The sequence below is a fragment of the Microchirus variegatus genome (genome assembly GCF_963457635.1).
Source record: "Microchirus variegatus genome assembly, chromosome: 3".
Lineage (NCBI taxonomy): Eukaryota > Metazoa > Chordata > Actinopteri > Pleuronectiformes > Soleidae > Microchirus > Microchirus variegatus.
Genome location: NC_139804.1, coordinates 37,160,658 through 37,176,129, shown reverse-complemented (window position 1 = coordinate 37,176,129; position 15,472 = coordinate 37,160,658). Strand labels below are relative to the sequence as shown.

At 35.9% G+C, this 15,472-nt stretch overlaps 1 protein-coding gene across 1 annotated transcript in view; it reads left to right on the top strand.

Moving 5' to 3' along the window:
* eml2 (EMAP like 2) overlaps positions 1 to 12,855 on the top strand; it is a gene marked incomplete at its 5' end in the record, with an annotated part of 37,732 nt that extends 24,877 nt beyond the window's left edge. Inside the window, 18 exons of the mRNA XM_083887159.1 lie at positions 421 to 449; positions 1,092 to 1,221; positions 2,380 to 2,529; positions 3,290 to 3,359; positions 4,441 to 4,551; positions 4,644 to 4,739; positions 4,821 to 4,955; positions 6,036 to 6,135; positions 6,707 to 6,861; positions 6,936 to 7,061; positions 7,891 to 8,022; positions 8,120 to 8,187; positions 8,391 to 8,479; positions 8,596 to 8,693; positions 10,277 to 10,364; positions 10,442 to 10,537; positions 10,621 to 10,751; positions 12,673 to 12,855. Coding sequence (XP_083743285.1) covers positions 421 to 449; positions 1,092 to 1,221; positions 2,380 to 2,529; positions 3,290 to 3,359; positions 4,441 to 4,551; positions 4,644 to 4,739; positions 4,821 to 4,955; positions 6,036 to 6,135; positions 6,707 to 6,861; positions 6,936 to 7,061; positions 7,891 to 8,022; positions 8,120 to 8,187; positions 8,391 to 8,479; positions 8,596 to 8,693; positions 10,277 to 10,364; positions 10,442 to 10,537; positions 10,621 to 10,751; positions 12,673 to 12,798 — 1,930 coding nt within the window. The 3' untranslated portion in view covers positions 12,799 to 12,855. The remainder of the gene's footprint in view (positions 1 to 420; positions 450 to 1,091; positions 1,222 to 2,379; positions 2,530 to 3,289; positions 3,360 to 4,440; positions 4,552 to 4,643; positions 4,740 to 4,820; positions 4,956 to 6,035; positions 6,136 to 6,706; positions 6,862 to 6,935; positions 7,062 to 7,890; positions 8,023 to 8,119; positions 8,188 to 8,390; positions 8,480 to 8,595; positions 8,694 to 10,276; positions 10,365 to 10,441; positions 10,538 to 10,620; positions 10,752 to 12,672) is intronic.
* Positions 12,856 to 15,472: the final 2,617 nt, after the last annotated feature.

The following is a 15,472-nucleotide window of genomic DNA, read 5'->3' as shown; positions in this document are numbered from 1 at the left end:
ATACATTTCCTCTGATGCTTTTGTTTTTTGTGAGACCAAAAATTGTTATTGTCGTCGACACAGAAATGTTTCACCCACTTTTTCACGTGAAATGTATGTTTGTTATCTTGTATTATTTGTACGCCGGTGTCGTGAGAACCAACATTGCAGGAACATGACGTGACTGAGACTCAGATGACATGAAACAGTGTGTGTGTGTGTGTGTGTTTGACTGACAGGAGCAGTGAGTGTGACAGAGAATAAATAATTCAGTCTTATACGAGAGCCTGTTGTCATAGAACATATTTTCTGGGTCTTTATTCACTATTAATAATTATATATCCTCTGTTTCATTCAGTTTAAATGATAAATGTTCTAGACGATACGTTCAACTTCATGCGGGAAACGTTTCATTAATTATTTCCTTTTCTTCTGTTTCAGTAAATCCAAAGAATGCACCTTTAATGCAGGTAAACATGGTTCCTTCTCCACTGATACTTTATATTTCTGTGTAACTGAAAGACTTCATTCATCATGTTTTACCCTCTCATTTTATTTTTTTGTATTTCAATATTATTGCCTTCATTATGTTCACTATCACGTGCAATAAATCTAGATTACGTCAGATTACGTCATTCCATTTGCACCACTCTTTCGACACTTTATTTTATTTCACTTTTGATGTTCTTTTTGTCATCTTATATTGTTGTTTTTGTACGTTTTTTTTATTATTGTGATTTTTGCAGTTTCCTTCAGGATTAATAAAGTTCTATTTTATCTGATCTTATCTTAATAATGAAGATGACATCGATACCCAATTAGGCACCAGGAGCTCTTGAGATTTAAGTTCAATCAGATTATTTCTTATTATTAGACATGTTACACATCATTTAGAAATTAAAGAGACAGATATTTCAGACTTCTTATTTACTAGATGTCTTCCTCTATGTCCTCTTTTGTTTTTTTTGCTTGTTTTCACTGAATAATGCTGTTGTTTTCCAGATAAACAAATTAAAATTCTCCAAATAGCAGTAGATGTTATGTTTTTTGTGGCATCTTTAACTGTAACTTGTCCCTTTTTTTTAAATGTTTTGTCTGCTCTTTCCTTCCAGAGGACGGTTACGTGAGGATGTTCCTGCGCGGTCGTCCCGTCACCATGCACATCCCCGACCAGCAGAGGGAGAGCTTCTCTCTTGACCAGAAGGTGGCGCTCCCGGACCACAAGCTCAAACTGCAGTGGGTGTATCCTTCAAAACAATGGGAGAGAGAGAGAGAGAGAAACGACCTGAGAGAATGAACCCTGGATACACTTAAAGGGACACTGTGTAGTATTTATGGGTTTATACATATTATGTGCTCCTGCATTGTCTAGTCGCTGTATAATAGTTTTTGTTTCATTTTCGTAGTGTTTCAAAAAGTCATGTAAAATAACATCGTCGCGGGCCGTGGTTGCATAGCCACTGTTAGCAGAGAGACGCCATGTTTCTACCGGAGCCTGTAAGGACAAACGCGAGAGAACAAATCAAGCGTCTCTTTACTTGTAGCTGAAGTCCCGCCTCCTCTCTCTCCGCTTCGTCTGCTACGGCCGCGGTAGCTCCGCCCTCTCCCTCGCCTCACGAACCTCATCTGCTGACACGGAGAAAGACGACGAGGACGACATTTGACCCTCTGAGGACACCGTAGCGCTCAGGGAAGGGAGGGGGTGAGAAGAGGAGCAGTTCTTTGTTGTAAATTTCAGCCTCTCCTCTAGATGGCACTATAAACTACTTACTTCACTTTTAAGCCCAATTTATACTGCTGCATAAAGTGCTCTCCGTAGGTTACGCAGAGACTCTGCGTTGACACAGAGCCTGTCGTAGAGCCTCTGCGTCGTCTCCGACTGCACGAAATATTTTTTAAGTGTCCGTCACTCCGTCAAGGGACAACGGAGACGGCAAGAGCTGCGATTGGTCCTCAGGACACCGAGCGTCCACAGATCCGGAGCTCATCCCCGCCGATAACGCCGCTGCCAAACTATAAATACGTCATATCTTAACACACACAGCACATGTTTAGACTCTAAATGGCCAATTTCTCGCCTCAAATTATCTTAAAACTGCGTTCCGTCACACAGAAAAGTGAGAAACGGCCACTGTTTCAACAACAACAGTCTTTCTCTCTCTTTCTCTCTCGGACGCCATTGCTCACTGTAGCCTGAAGCACAACAACCTTGCGCAGCGACCCCTACTGATCGGGCAGGAAATTGCAGCGCGTGTCCGTCACCACGACGCAGAAGTATGAAGGCTCGAGGCGTCTCCGTGGTGACGCAGACGGATAACGCATTACGCAGTCGGAGAAGTATAATGTGGCCTTTAAGATATCATTAAAGTCTATTATTCCCTTAACTCCAGCATGGATCAGGTACGGCTACCGTGGACGCGACTGTCGCTCCAACGTCTACCTTCTGCCCACAGGAGAGATCGTCTACTTCAACGCGTCTGTGGTGGTGCTGTACAACACTGAGGAGCAGCAGCAGAGACATTACCTGGGCCACAACGATGATGTCAAATGGTGAGAGGGACGTTAAATTTGTTTTTTTAGTTACAAGAATGTCTTAAGCATTATTGAGAGTCTTGGTTTACTTGAGAAGTGTCAGCACTTTCATGTAAACAAAGTGAATCCCCCTCCCCCAGGGCATGCTGGGAAAGCGACTCTTGTCTACACATAAATGCCCCTTTAAAGTTTGTTTGTTTTCCCACGCCATCCCATTGAGCCCTCTCACTCACCCTCTTCTAACTTCTGTAGCTTTTATTTTTGCATTTGTTGTTTATTTTTGAACAATGTTATATTATTATATAAGCATACATTTGCTTTGGAGTGAATATAGTGTTGGTAATACTGTAATTTAATGTTGAAACAGCAGCATTATAATGTGAAAACATTGAAAATGTTTAAATTTTAAATGTGATGCTTTCAGGATTTTTCACACACACACATATATATATATATATATGTGTGTGTGTGTATGCATATATGTAAATTATATATGTGTGTATACAGTGTGTGTATACATATATTAATATATATACATGTATGTATGTATGTATATATGTGTATATATACATATATTATACATGTAGGTATGTATGTACATATATATATATATGTATATATATATATATACACATATATACATATACGTGTGTATATATATATGTATATATATATATATATATATATATATATATATATATATATATATATATATATATATATGTAACATAATGGAAATGTACATGAGGTAATAATTAATTTATTTTTCTTTATCCAGTCTGAGTGTACATCCTGACATGGTAACCATAGCAACAGGCCAAGTTGCTGGAAACTCTAAAGATGGAAAGGTAGTGGAAAAAAATCACACACACACACACACATTCTTGTACTTGCTGCATACTGTGGACCAGCATTTCCACTTTATAAATCAACACAATTACAAATATCTACTTCATGAATGACATCTACGAAGAACTACTGGTTGCAGTACCATAAAATGTCTGCAGGTGGAGCCCCAGAGCAAAAAGGGCTGGAAAACTTTTTCGATGTTTTTTTTTGTTTTGTTATTTTTGGTCCGAAATTTGACAAAAACTTCATACTATACTATGTCGTCCAAAATTTGAAAAAAAAATTTGGTCCAAAATTTGAAAATAAAATTGAAAGAAAGTTTGGTCCAACATTTGAAAAAAAATTGGTCCAAAATTTGGAAAAAGAATTGGTCCAAAATTTGAAAAAAAAATTGGTCCAAAATTTGGTCCAAAAAAGTCATACTATACTATGTCGTCCAAAATTTGAAAAAAAAATTTGGCCCAAAATTTGAAAAAAAAATTTTGGTCCAAAATTTGAAAAGAAAAATTTGGTCCAAAATTTGAAAAAAAAGTCATACTATACTATGTCGTCCAAAATGTGAAAAAAAAAATTTGGTCCAAAATTTGACAAAAACATCATACTATACTATGGTGTCCAAAATTTGAAAAAAAAATTTGGTCCAAAATTTGAAAAAAAAAATTGGTCCAAAATTTGAAAAAAAAAATTGGTCCAAAATTTGAAAAGAATAAATTTGGTCCAAAATTTGACAAAAAAGTCATACTATACTATGTCGTCCAAAATTAGATTTTTTTCTGGAGAAGAACATCTATTATTCCATGTATTCCCTCATGACTTATTCTGATATGATTAATAAATATGTATCCTGTCTGCTATGGTTATAGATTACGAATTTAACACAAAAATCATCGTAATAATATCGTGAATTGCAGTTATTTGGGTCTGGATAATCGCGACGGGACATTTTTATATCGTTGTTCATGGAGACGTGATGACAGTTTTACCCTACAGCATGTTTCATAAACGCATCATAATTCCATTGTAATGATATACTTTTACTTTATATGCTGTGTGTTTTACTCTTGTGTGTCCTGTGTGCAGCTGCTGGCTCCTCATGTGCGTGTGTGGGATTCTGTGAGTCTCAACACGCTCCACATGCTCGGCATGGGTGTGTTCGACAGAGCCGTCACCTGTGTCGCTTTCTCCAAGTCGGTGAGCGGCCTCACGTCCCGAAGAGTGAACTCTTTTTAAAGGCTAAAGCTTTCTGTTTATTTAATGTATGCATTTTTTTTGTATCTTTTCAGAACGGCGGTGCTTTCCTTTGTGCCGTGGACGACGCCAACGATCACATCCTGTCCGTCTGGAACTGGCAGAAGGAGAAGCAAATCGCTGATGTCAAGGTATCCTGGTGTGGAAAGTGTATGAGCTGCTCGAATGGACTGGAATGGACAGAATTGTCATGTTATCTTTGTTGCCTGCAGTGCTCCAACGACTCCGTCCTGGGCGCCATGTTCCATCCCATGGATGCCAACCTGATCGTCACCTGTGGGAAATCGCACATTAACTTCTGGACCGTGGAGGGCAACACTCTGAGCAAGAGACAGGGCCTGTTTGAAGTACGGCCACAAATATATAAACCTTCATGTCGGGCACGTTAACAGCGTTTAACGCATTTCATGACGACTGACCGGGAAAAGAAGCGCGTTGCGTCGTGTTTACGCGCCAAGGCATTGCAGTTCAGGCACCGTTTGCCAGTTAGCTCAGTTAGCTGCGTTAGCGGTCTGTTTATTAAAGCGGAACTAGACCGGAAGTTCCTATTATCGCTGTTTTTTTTAGTGTGTATCTGCGTCATTACCTTGTTTATGAAGCCCTGAAGGTTCTAAACAAACAGTTCAGCCACTGCTGAGAACGTTGTGTTTTATTGTAATCTCGGGCTCAACGAGATCACTGAAAATCCCGTAATAGTTACGTAAACAGCGGTTCTCCTGAACAACCGATCGTCCTGCTCCGGGCACTAGTCCGGGCACATCCGGTTACGTACATTGAACCGCAGAAGAAGAATAACGTCCGTTGTGGAGGTGTTTCACGAGCAACAGTGTCTTCTGACTCTGGGTCTGACTCCGGTTTAAAGTCATAAAAGGGACTGCGGCGGGGAGTCGTGAAGAAGCTATTTTTAAACACTGTTAAAACAATGTTTTGATAATGAGGAGCAGTGCATCCACCGTTCCAGAAGGGGGCGCTGCGCTTCTGAGAACAGATGTGCTGGATAGTACTGGCCAATCACAAGACTCTGGCTTCTGGGGGTGAAAGTTCACTCTGAAACATCGCAGCTGAAAAACACTGTCAGAAAAGAGGATTTCTATCGGCTAGTTTACAGCAACTAGGAGGTTTTTGACCATAAAAACAAGTTAATATATGTAAGTAGACCTCCATAACTAACATATATGTGCAACAGGACCACTCTGTGTGAGCTTTAAAGGAAAAGAGCAGCGCTGCAAATAACCAGCGTACCTGTGTTACTGCATATGTGCCTCTGTTTATAAAGTTTAGCTTTACTTTACAGACTCATTTTAACAATTGGGAGTCACGTAAACATGACGTCGCCCATTTCTTTTTCGGGTCAGTTGTCATGGAAACGCGCCGTTCGTTTAGTGTAAAAACACCGTCTGCATTGAATCTGTGCGTTTTCTTTCTAGAAACACGAGAAACCAAAGTACGTGCTGTGTGTGGCGTTCGCTCAGAACGGAGATGCCATCACGGGAGACTCCAGTGGAAACATCTACGTCTGGGCCAAAGGTCAACAACATCTACAACTCTCAATTAACTCAGGAAGTTAAAAAAAAAATATATATACACTACCGTTCAAAAGTTTGGGGTCACCTACACAGTTTGTTTTGTTGTTTTCCATTAAAAGTCGCACTTTTATTCATCAAAACAGTTGCAAAATGAATAGAAAATATAGTCCAGACATTGACAAGATTAGAAATAATGATTTTTATTCCAAATAGTAACCAGCTAAACTGTTTTCAGCTGTGCTAACATCATTGCACAAGGGTTTTCTCATCATCCAATAGTCTTCTAACGCCATTAGCAAACACAATGTACCATTAGAACACTGAAATGGGCCTCTATACACCTATGTACATATTCTATTAAAAACCAGACGTTTGCAGCTAGAATAGTCTTTTACCACATTAACAATGTATAGAGTGTATTTATGATTCATTTAATGTTATATTCATTGAAAAAAAGTGCTTTACCTTCAAAAATAAGGACATTTCTAAGTGACCCCAAACTTTTGAACGGTAGCGTATGTTCTCGGATCAAGAAAAATAACTCAAACATCGTGTTTGTGTGTGATTGACAGGTGGTAACCGCATCAGTCAGGTGGTGTCGGGCGCCCACGAGGGCGGCATCTTCTCGCTGTGTGTCCTGAAGGACGGCACCATGGTGTCCGGAGGAGGGAAGGACCGCAAGGTGGCGCTGTGGGACCACGATTACAGGAAACAGGCTGAGATGGAGGTACGGCTAATAACTGCAGTGATAATAAACAGTGCCGAGGTCTTTGAACGAGTCCGTGTTGCGTTTGCGTGCAGGTCGGCGAGTCGTTCGGTCCTGTTCGTGCTCTGGCTGAAGGAAAACAAGGAGAGCTTTTTGTGGGAACCACCAAGAATGCTATCATCAGAGCTGCTTTCCCTGATACTTTAACACCAGTGGTGCAGGTATTTATATTAGTATAATGAGAGCAAACAAATGTTAAACTTTACATTTCCTGTTGGAAAAGGAAAACAAAATCCTTTTTTTCCCAGATAGGGCTGCCAACCATTCTGTAAAATCCTTTTTTTTTTTTTTTTAATACAATTCCTTATTTTTGATAATAAAGTTAGTGCAAAACCATAACAGAAAAATGACACATTTGTCACTAATAAAGATTTATAAGGTAAAATGAAATCATCCTCCTGCTCATTCATTACTGTCCAATAGAAAATGGCAAAAGTGCAATATGTAAACGGTATAATCAGGAAGTTGGCAACCATAGAAAAAATGATTGTTATCTTTAAAAAGCCCTAGCTTTTACAGTGTAAAAGAACTTTTCAGATGATTTTAATTAAATTGATTAAGTAATTAAATAAATACATATATAATTAATTATGTATGTATTTATTTAATCAATTAACTAAACAATTATTTTTTTTATTTTTTTATTTATTTACTTAATTATTTAATTAATCATCTGTTTAATTAATTATTTATTTAATGAATTAAATATTAATTCAATAAATAAATAATTAAATTCATTCATTCATTCATTCATTAAATAATTATTTATTTATTTAAATCATAATGTATTTATTTGATTATTTGATTACTTAATTAATTACTAAATTAATTAATTAATTAATTAATTAAAAAGCTTTAAAAGGTTCCACTTCCAAGGAAAAGTCTAACTGGACTTAAATTATGAAAATACAACCCTAGTTTTAAGGCAGCATATTAGAAATGGGCGTGTCAGTCTGAGGATGTGCTGAATAAGATGTGATTGTGCTGCAGGGTCACACAGATGAGCTGTGGGGTCTGGACGTTCACCCCTCCATGGAGCAGTTTGTCACCTGTGCCCAGGACAAGCAGGTTCACCTCTGGGACACCAACTCCCATCAGCCCCTCTGGAGCAAGACCATTGAGGTGAGGAGGAGCAGCAGCAGCTGCTATAAAACATTTAAAATAATGTGAATCATCATCTGTTAATTAAAGAAGAATCTTGTCCTCTTCTGTGCTCCAGGATCCAGGGAGGTCTGCAGGTTTCCATCCCAGCGGAGCAGTCGTGGCAATCGGGACCATGACTGGAAGGTCGGCCTCTCCGTTACAAATGAAGACATTAAACACTAGTTTGACAACTGTTGTGCAAGAGGACATTTACCACATTTTAAAGCAATATTCGTGATGTATCTAATGTGGTAGTGAGATTCTTTTTAAGGCAACATAAAATGCGAACTGATGTCATCTACACAAATCTTCAAACCCTAAATAACCGTGAGATGTTTGTGTGTCAGGTGGCTGGTGCTGGACACTAACACCCGGGATCTAGTTTCTATGCACACGGACGGCAATGAGATCATTTCCAACATCAAGTTCTCTCCAGGTACAACAACAACATTGTGTTGTCAAAGCTCCACACACACAAAGTGTCATGTTTCTGTACTGTATTATCTCTGTGTGGAGTGTATTTTTAACTCTGTTCACCCTCTGTGTTTTTAGATGGTAACTTCCTGGCCGTCGCCTCCCACGACAACTTTGTTTACATCTACTCTGTCACGGAGAACGGCAGAAAGTACAGCCGTGTGGGGAAATGCACTGTGAGTGAGCGCTCCTGAAGCTTTATCACTTCTTTGTGTCAAATATGATACCGATATCACACACTCGAGTATCTACTGATGCCGATATTAGTCCGATACAGTAATTTTAGAGCATTTATGAACGTATATGAAGCTGTTAATGACACATTTGTGCAGAGTCATTTCAAAGATGCAGTTCTCAGTGTAACAAATGCTGTTGTAATAAACAGCCCAAACATGACTCAGCTAAAATGCTTTTACTGATATTTATATACATTAGATATTATTTTTATTTATACATATTATATATGTATATATATGTGTGTATATATTTATATACATATATATATGTGTGTGTGTGTGTATATATATTTATATATAAATATATATATGTGTGTGTATATGTATGTGTATATATATATATATATGTATATATATGTATATATGTATGTGTATATATATATATATGTATATATATATATATATATATATATATATAAAATCAAATGTGTATTATGTGTATAAGAATATATATATATGTGTATATAAAATCAAATGTGTATTATGTGTATAAGAATATATATATATGTGTATATGTGTATATACATATGTATTTATATATGTATATACACATATATATTATGTACGTGTATATATATATATACATGTGTGTATATATATACATATACATATGTATTTATATATATATACGTATATGTATATACATATGTATTTATATATATATACGTATATGTATATACATATGTATGTATATATGTGTATGTATATATATGTATGTATGTATATATACATACATTTATGTATATGTATATATATGCATGTGTGTGTATATATGTATATATATGCATGTCTGTGTATATATGTATATATATATGCATGTGTATATATATGTATATATATGCATGTGTGTGTATATATATGCATGTGTGTGTATATATATGTATATATATGCGTGTGTGTATATATATGTATATATATGCATGTGTGTATATGTATATATATGCGTGTGTATATATATATGTATATATATGCATGTGTGTATATGTATATATATGCATGTGTGTATATGTATGTATATATATGCATGTGTGTATATGTATATATATATGCATGTGTATATATATGTTTATATATATGCATGTGTGTATATGTATATATATGCATGTGTGTATATGTATATATATGCATGTGTATATGTATGTATATATATGCATGTGTGTATATGTATATATATATATGCATGTGTATATATATGTTTATATATATGCATGTGTATATATATGTTTATAGATATGCATATATATATGTTTATATATATACATGTGTATATATATGTTTATAGATATGCATGTGTATATATATGTATGCATATGTATATATGTATGCATATGTATATATGCGTATGCATATGTATGTATGTGATTTTTATATATATATATATATGATTTTTATTTTTATATATAGGATTCTTGTACCAAATCCCTTCCCTGCTCTTAAAGAAAGTTGTTTCTATTTTAATAAAAGTGAAGAACACACTCTTTATTCTCTCAATGATCCACCTGTGTGGTCTCCTCCGTCCTCAGGGTCACTCCAGCTTCGTCACACACCTGGACTGGTCCACTGACAGCCGGTACCTCGTCACCAACTCAGGAGACTACGAGATCCTCTTCTGTAGGTCCTCGTCCATAAGTGTAACATTTACATTTTAAGTTAAGTTGTAACACATGTTTGTTGCATTGTCGTTTCAGGGGAGGCATCTAGTGGCAAACACGTGACAAACATGGACACTGTGCGTAACCAGACGTGGGCCACTTACACCTGCACCCTGAGCTTCAACACCTTCGGTCGGTGAATTGAGCTTCACTTGAACCAGACCTGTTATTCTCACCTCTATCACCCACTCACTGTTCTTCTCTCTGTGTCTCAGGGGTTTGGCCTGACGGAGCAGACGGCACAGACATCAACGCTGTGTGCAGGTCACATGACGGCTCCCTGCTGGCCTCTGCTGATGACTTTGGCAAAGTGCACTTGTTTTCCTTCCCCTCTTCTCAACCAAGGGTCAGTCATGTTCACGCTTCACGCACCAGTTACTCGCTTTTATCGCCGGCGTGTTGCACACAAGCAGCCGCACACACTTCTTCTTCTTCCCTAATGAAGTGTTAATGGAACGCCGTGAAAAACTCAGCAGAAATAACAAAACGCTGGACCGCAGCGATGCCTCAGCGTGGGATCACGACCGCAGCTCTAATACGTCTAAATTTCTTCCAGGTGTTTTTCTTTGGGCACACAAATGTGGGAATTTCTTTAACGAGTTCAAATTTCCAGCCAGAATGTAGAGTTGTAAAGTTAATTTCCCGTAAAGGGAAGTTGCTAATAATGACATAATGATGTTGGTACTTATTCTTAAACACTTATCTTAAGTTTTACGACACCAATGTTCATGAAGAACTGAATGCAGAAATGCTGCTGAAATGACTGAGTGAAAGTTGAGTGGAAATTACATGAGTTTACAGCGTGATAATGAAGATGCTTCATCACGTTCAATACATGGACTTTATACCTTTTGTTCTCTGTGTTTTCAACACTTTTAATTTTTCACCTTAACATTTTTGTTGAACAGATATTGCGATGTAAAGCTTAGCAGTATTATTATTAATTATTGGTATAATTATATTATCTGTATCGTGATATTGTTGGTATCGTGATATTATTGGTACCTTGACATTATTGATATCGTGATATCATTGGTATTGTGATATTGTTGGCTGATATTATTGGAATCATATTATTGGTATCATGATATTATTTGTATTATGATATTGGTATCATGACATCATTGGTATCGTGACATTATTGGTACCATGACATTATTATTGGTATCGTGATATTATTGGAATCATATTATTGGTATTGTGATATGATTGGTATCCTGATATTATTGGTATCATGATATTGGTATCATGGCATTATTGATATCATGATATTATTTGTATCATGATATTGGTATCATGATATTATTGGTATCATGGCATTAATAGTATCATGATATTGGTATCGTGACATTGGTACCATGATATTATTTGTATCATGATATTATTTGTATCATGATATTATTTGTATCATGATATTATTTGTATCATGATATTATTTGTATCATGATATATTATACTGTTATAGTATATTATACTGTTATACTGATATTGGTATCGTAACATTATTGATATCATGATATTATTTGTATCATGATATTGGTATCGTAACATTATTGATATCATGATATTATTGGTATCATGGCATTATTAGTATCATGATATTGGTAACGTGACATTATTGATATCATGATATTATTGGTATCATGGCATTAATAGTATCATGATATTGGTATCGTGACATTATTGGTACCATGATATTATTTGTATCATGATATTATTTGTATCATGATATTGGTATTGTAACATTATTGATATCATGATATTATTTGTATCATGATATTGGTATCATGATATTATTTGTATCATGATATTGGTATCGTAACATTATTGATATCATGATATTATTGGTATCGTGACATTATTGATATCATGATATTTTTGGTGTTGTGACATTATTTGTATTGTAATATTATTGGTATAATGACATTATTGGTATGATATTATTGGTATAATGACATTATTGGTATGATATTATTGGTATCATGATAATGGTATCGTGACATTGGTATTGTGACATTATTGGGATCATGATATTATTGGTATTATTTGTATCATGACATTATTGGTATCATGATATTTTTGGTATCGTGACATTATTTGTATTGTAATATTATTCGTATCATGATAATATTGGTATTATTTTTATCATATTATTTGTATCGTGATATTGGTATTTTGACATTATTGATATCATGATATTATTGGTATTATTGTTATCGTGGACCATGTATCATATCCTGAAGTTCCCTCTGCTCCTAACTCCTCAGGCTCCATGCCACGAGTACGGTGGCCACAGCAGTCACGTGACCAACGTTGCCTTCCTGCACGACAACAGTCACCTGATCTCCACCGGTGGTAAAGACACCAGCGTCCTGCAGTGGGTGGTCGCCTAGAGACCAAAAAATAAACCCCTCATCGCGTCCTTTAATCCCTGGAAAACGGGGACCAGGATCTGCTCCGACCCATTATATCATCATGTCTTCTTCACTGTTTTATCCTCCTCCTCCACCACCACCAGGGGGCAGCACCTCCTCTGTGCCTAAAACCAGAAAATTTGAATAACTCCACAACTTGAGCGAGCGACACCTCACAAACCGGACGAGCTGATAAGTATCATTGTGATTAAAGTGAAATGATATTTAATGTCTATAGAATGTAGAGGAAAATGTTGTTAATCTTAAAAAAATAATAATAACAGAGACACAGAGCAGACCTGTGATTACAGCGTTAGAACTAACTGTGCCTCAGTCATATTTATCTTTAAAAACCCTTTCATGGGAGTTCAACCTGTTATTAAGGAAACGTGGTGTTTTCACGTTTTAGTTCTTTAGCTGCAAACGTACGTGCACCTTATTTTTCTTTCAACGCATGACACACAGTTATGGATGTTATATTCGTTTATATTTTGGGATTTAATATTATTTCTTTGAATCGATCCAAGCATCCATTGGTATGAAAATCGTAATTTGAATGATTGGGCTTAATTAATTAATGCAGCATTAACGAAAATCAAATTGAACGCATGGAGCCGACGCTTTATTGGAAATGAAGAAAATAAAACCTTAATATATATGTTTACATGTTTATTTGGTTAACTGTAGTGTAAAGTGTGCGTGGTTTGAAATAACAGAACTAAAACATGATGTCGTCGACTTCAAATTTGAACGTCGTCTTTCCTGTCAAGGTCTGATCTTCCAAAACAAACGTGTTCTTATTCTTTAGTGTTTTCTTCTGTAGAAATAAATAAATAAACAACAATAACAATAATTGGCACATGTTTGGAAGCACTAAACGTCTTTTCTCGTGGTGAAAGTTTGCACCAGGTCCTTTAACGGGTGGCGTTGTCCCTTTAAAGCAGTCACATTAACCTCATTGCCTTCTCTGACTCTGTCACTCATCCCTCAGCCTGATTTCTTAAAGGTGCATAATCTATAATAATCTTAAGTATTTACAGATTGTTGTTGGAGATTGTGAAACGGTAAAAAGTGGTGTTTTTTTGTTTGTTTTGTTTTTTTCCCTTTACCGGCTGCTGTCGTTCTGATTGTACCGCTCCTGTAACTGTGCTCTGGTGGCACAAGGTGGCGCTATAACACAGGAGGAGCTGAGCATGAGTGAGGCTGCACTTCCTACTGTAGATGCTGTTCATGTTGCAAAGGTCTGTTAGAGTAAATATACAAATCTATATTATGCAGTATATCCCAGTGGCTGTGTTATTTTAATATTTAACTGTAAAGACGATGCATGCTGTTGTTATTCTTCATATTAATATCATTAATATTATAATTCTTGTGGCAGTTGTAGCGATTGACAGAAGGGTAAAATTATTAAAAATAAATAAACAAATAAAGCGACTGTGCTTTAGGAGTGAGCTTGAGCTGTGTTGCCTTCAGTTTTGTTAATAAAGTTTTTACCAAACTACTTCTGAGTGGAGTTCAAACTACTTCCTTCCTAATATAATCAATTAATATATAGACAGAAATAATACAAAACAAATATGATTTCACATTTTATAAATTTGACAAAAAGATATATATGTATATGTGTGTGTGTGTATATATGTGTATATATATATACACACGTGTATATCTGTGTATATATATATTTGTATATATGCACATATTTGCACTTTAAACCAATAAAAGTGTGTTCTCGTGAAGAATGGAAGTAAATGAATATAATATACAAACACACGTGTATATATATATATATACATATATACACATTAAACCAATAAAACTATATTTTCTCTTCAAGAATGGAAGTAAAAGACTATAAACACACACATATATGTGTATATACCTATATATATATACACATATATATACACATTAAAGGTACAATATGTAGTATTTATGGGTTTATATAACCCAAAATCCACTTTTTTATACATATTATGTGCTCCTGCATTGTCTAGTCGCTGTATAATAGTTTTTGTTTCATTTTCGTAGTGTTTCAAAAAGTCATGAGCGTAGCGCTCAGGGAAGGGAGGGGGTGAGCAGAGGAGCAGTTCTTTGTTGTAAATTTCAGCCTCTCCTCTAGATGGCACTATAAACTACTTATTTCCCCTTTAAACCAATAAAACTGTTTTCTCTTCAAGAATGGAAGTAAATGACTATAATTTGATATAATAACGTTGTGTTTTACTTTTTCTGTTTTTTTCTTTGTAAAACGGCCAATAATATTTATAGTTTAGTATTAAAATATGATTTTGGGTGAAGAGTTTCCATAAACCATTTACAGAAACATAAAAAAGATAATTCATTTGTTAATTTCCGGGCAGCTGTGGCATAAATCTTACATTGTCTTTAATACGTAGATAATTAAAACCCTGTTCTTCATCTTCTCCACTTTGTTTCCTCTCTGTCGCTCTAAACTCTCCCTGACTGACGACCTCTGTTGTTTCACTTACTTCCACGGAAACAAATCACATTTTGTTTTGATTTAGTTTTTCTTTCCAAATCAATCTTTCAGATACAGTTCATCTGCGACCAGACGCTGAAGCTCCTGCACAGTCAAATACAATTTGTGTGTGTGTGTGTGTGTGTGTGTGTGTGTGTGTGTGTGTGT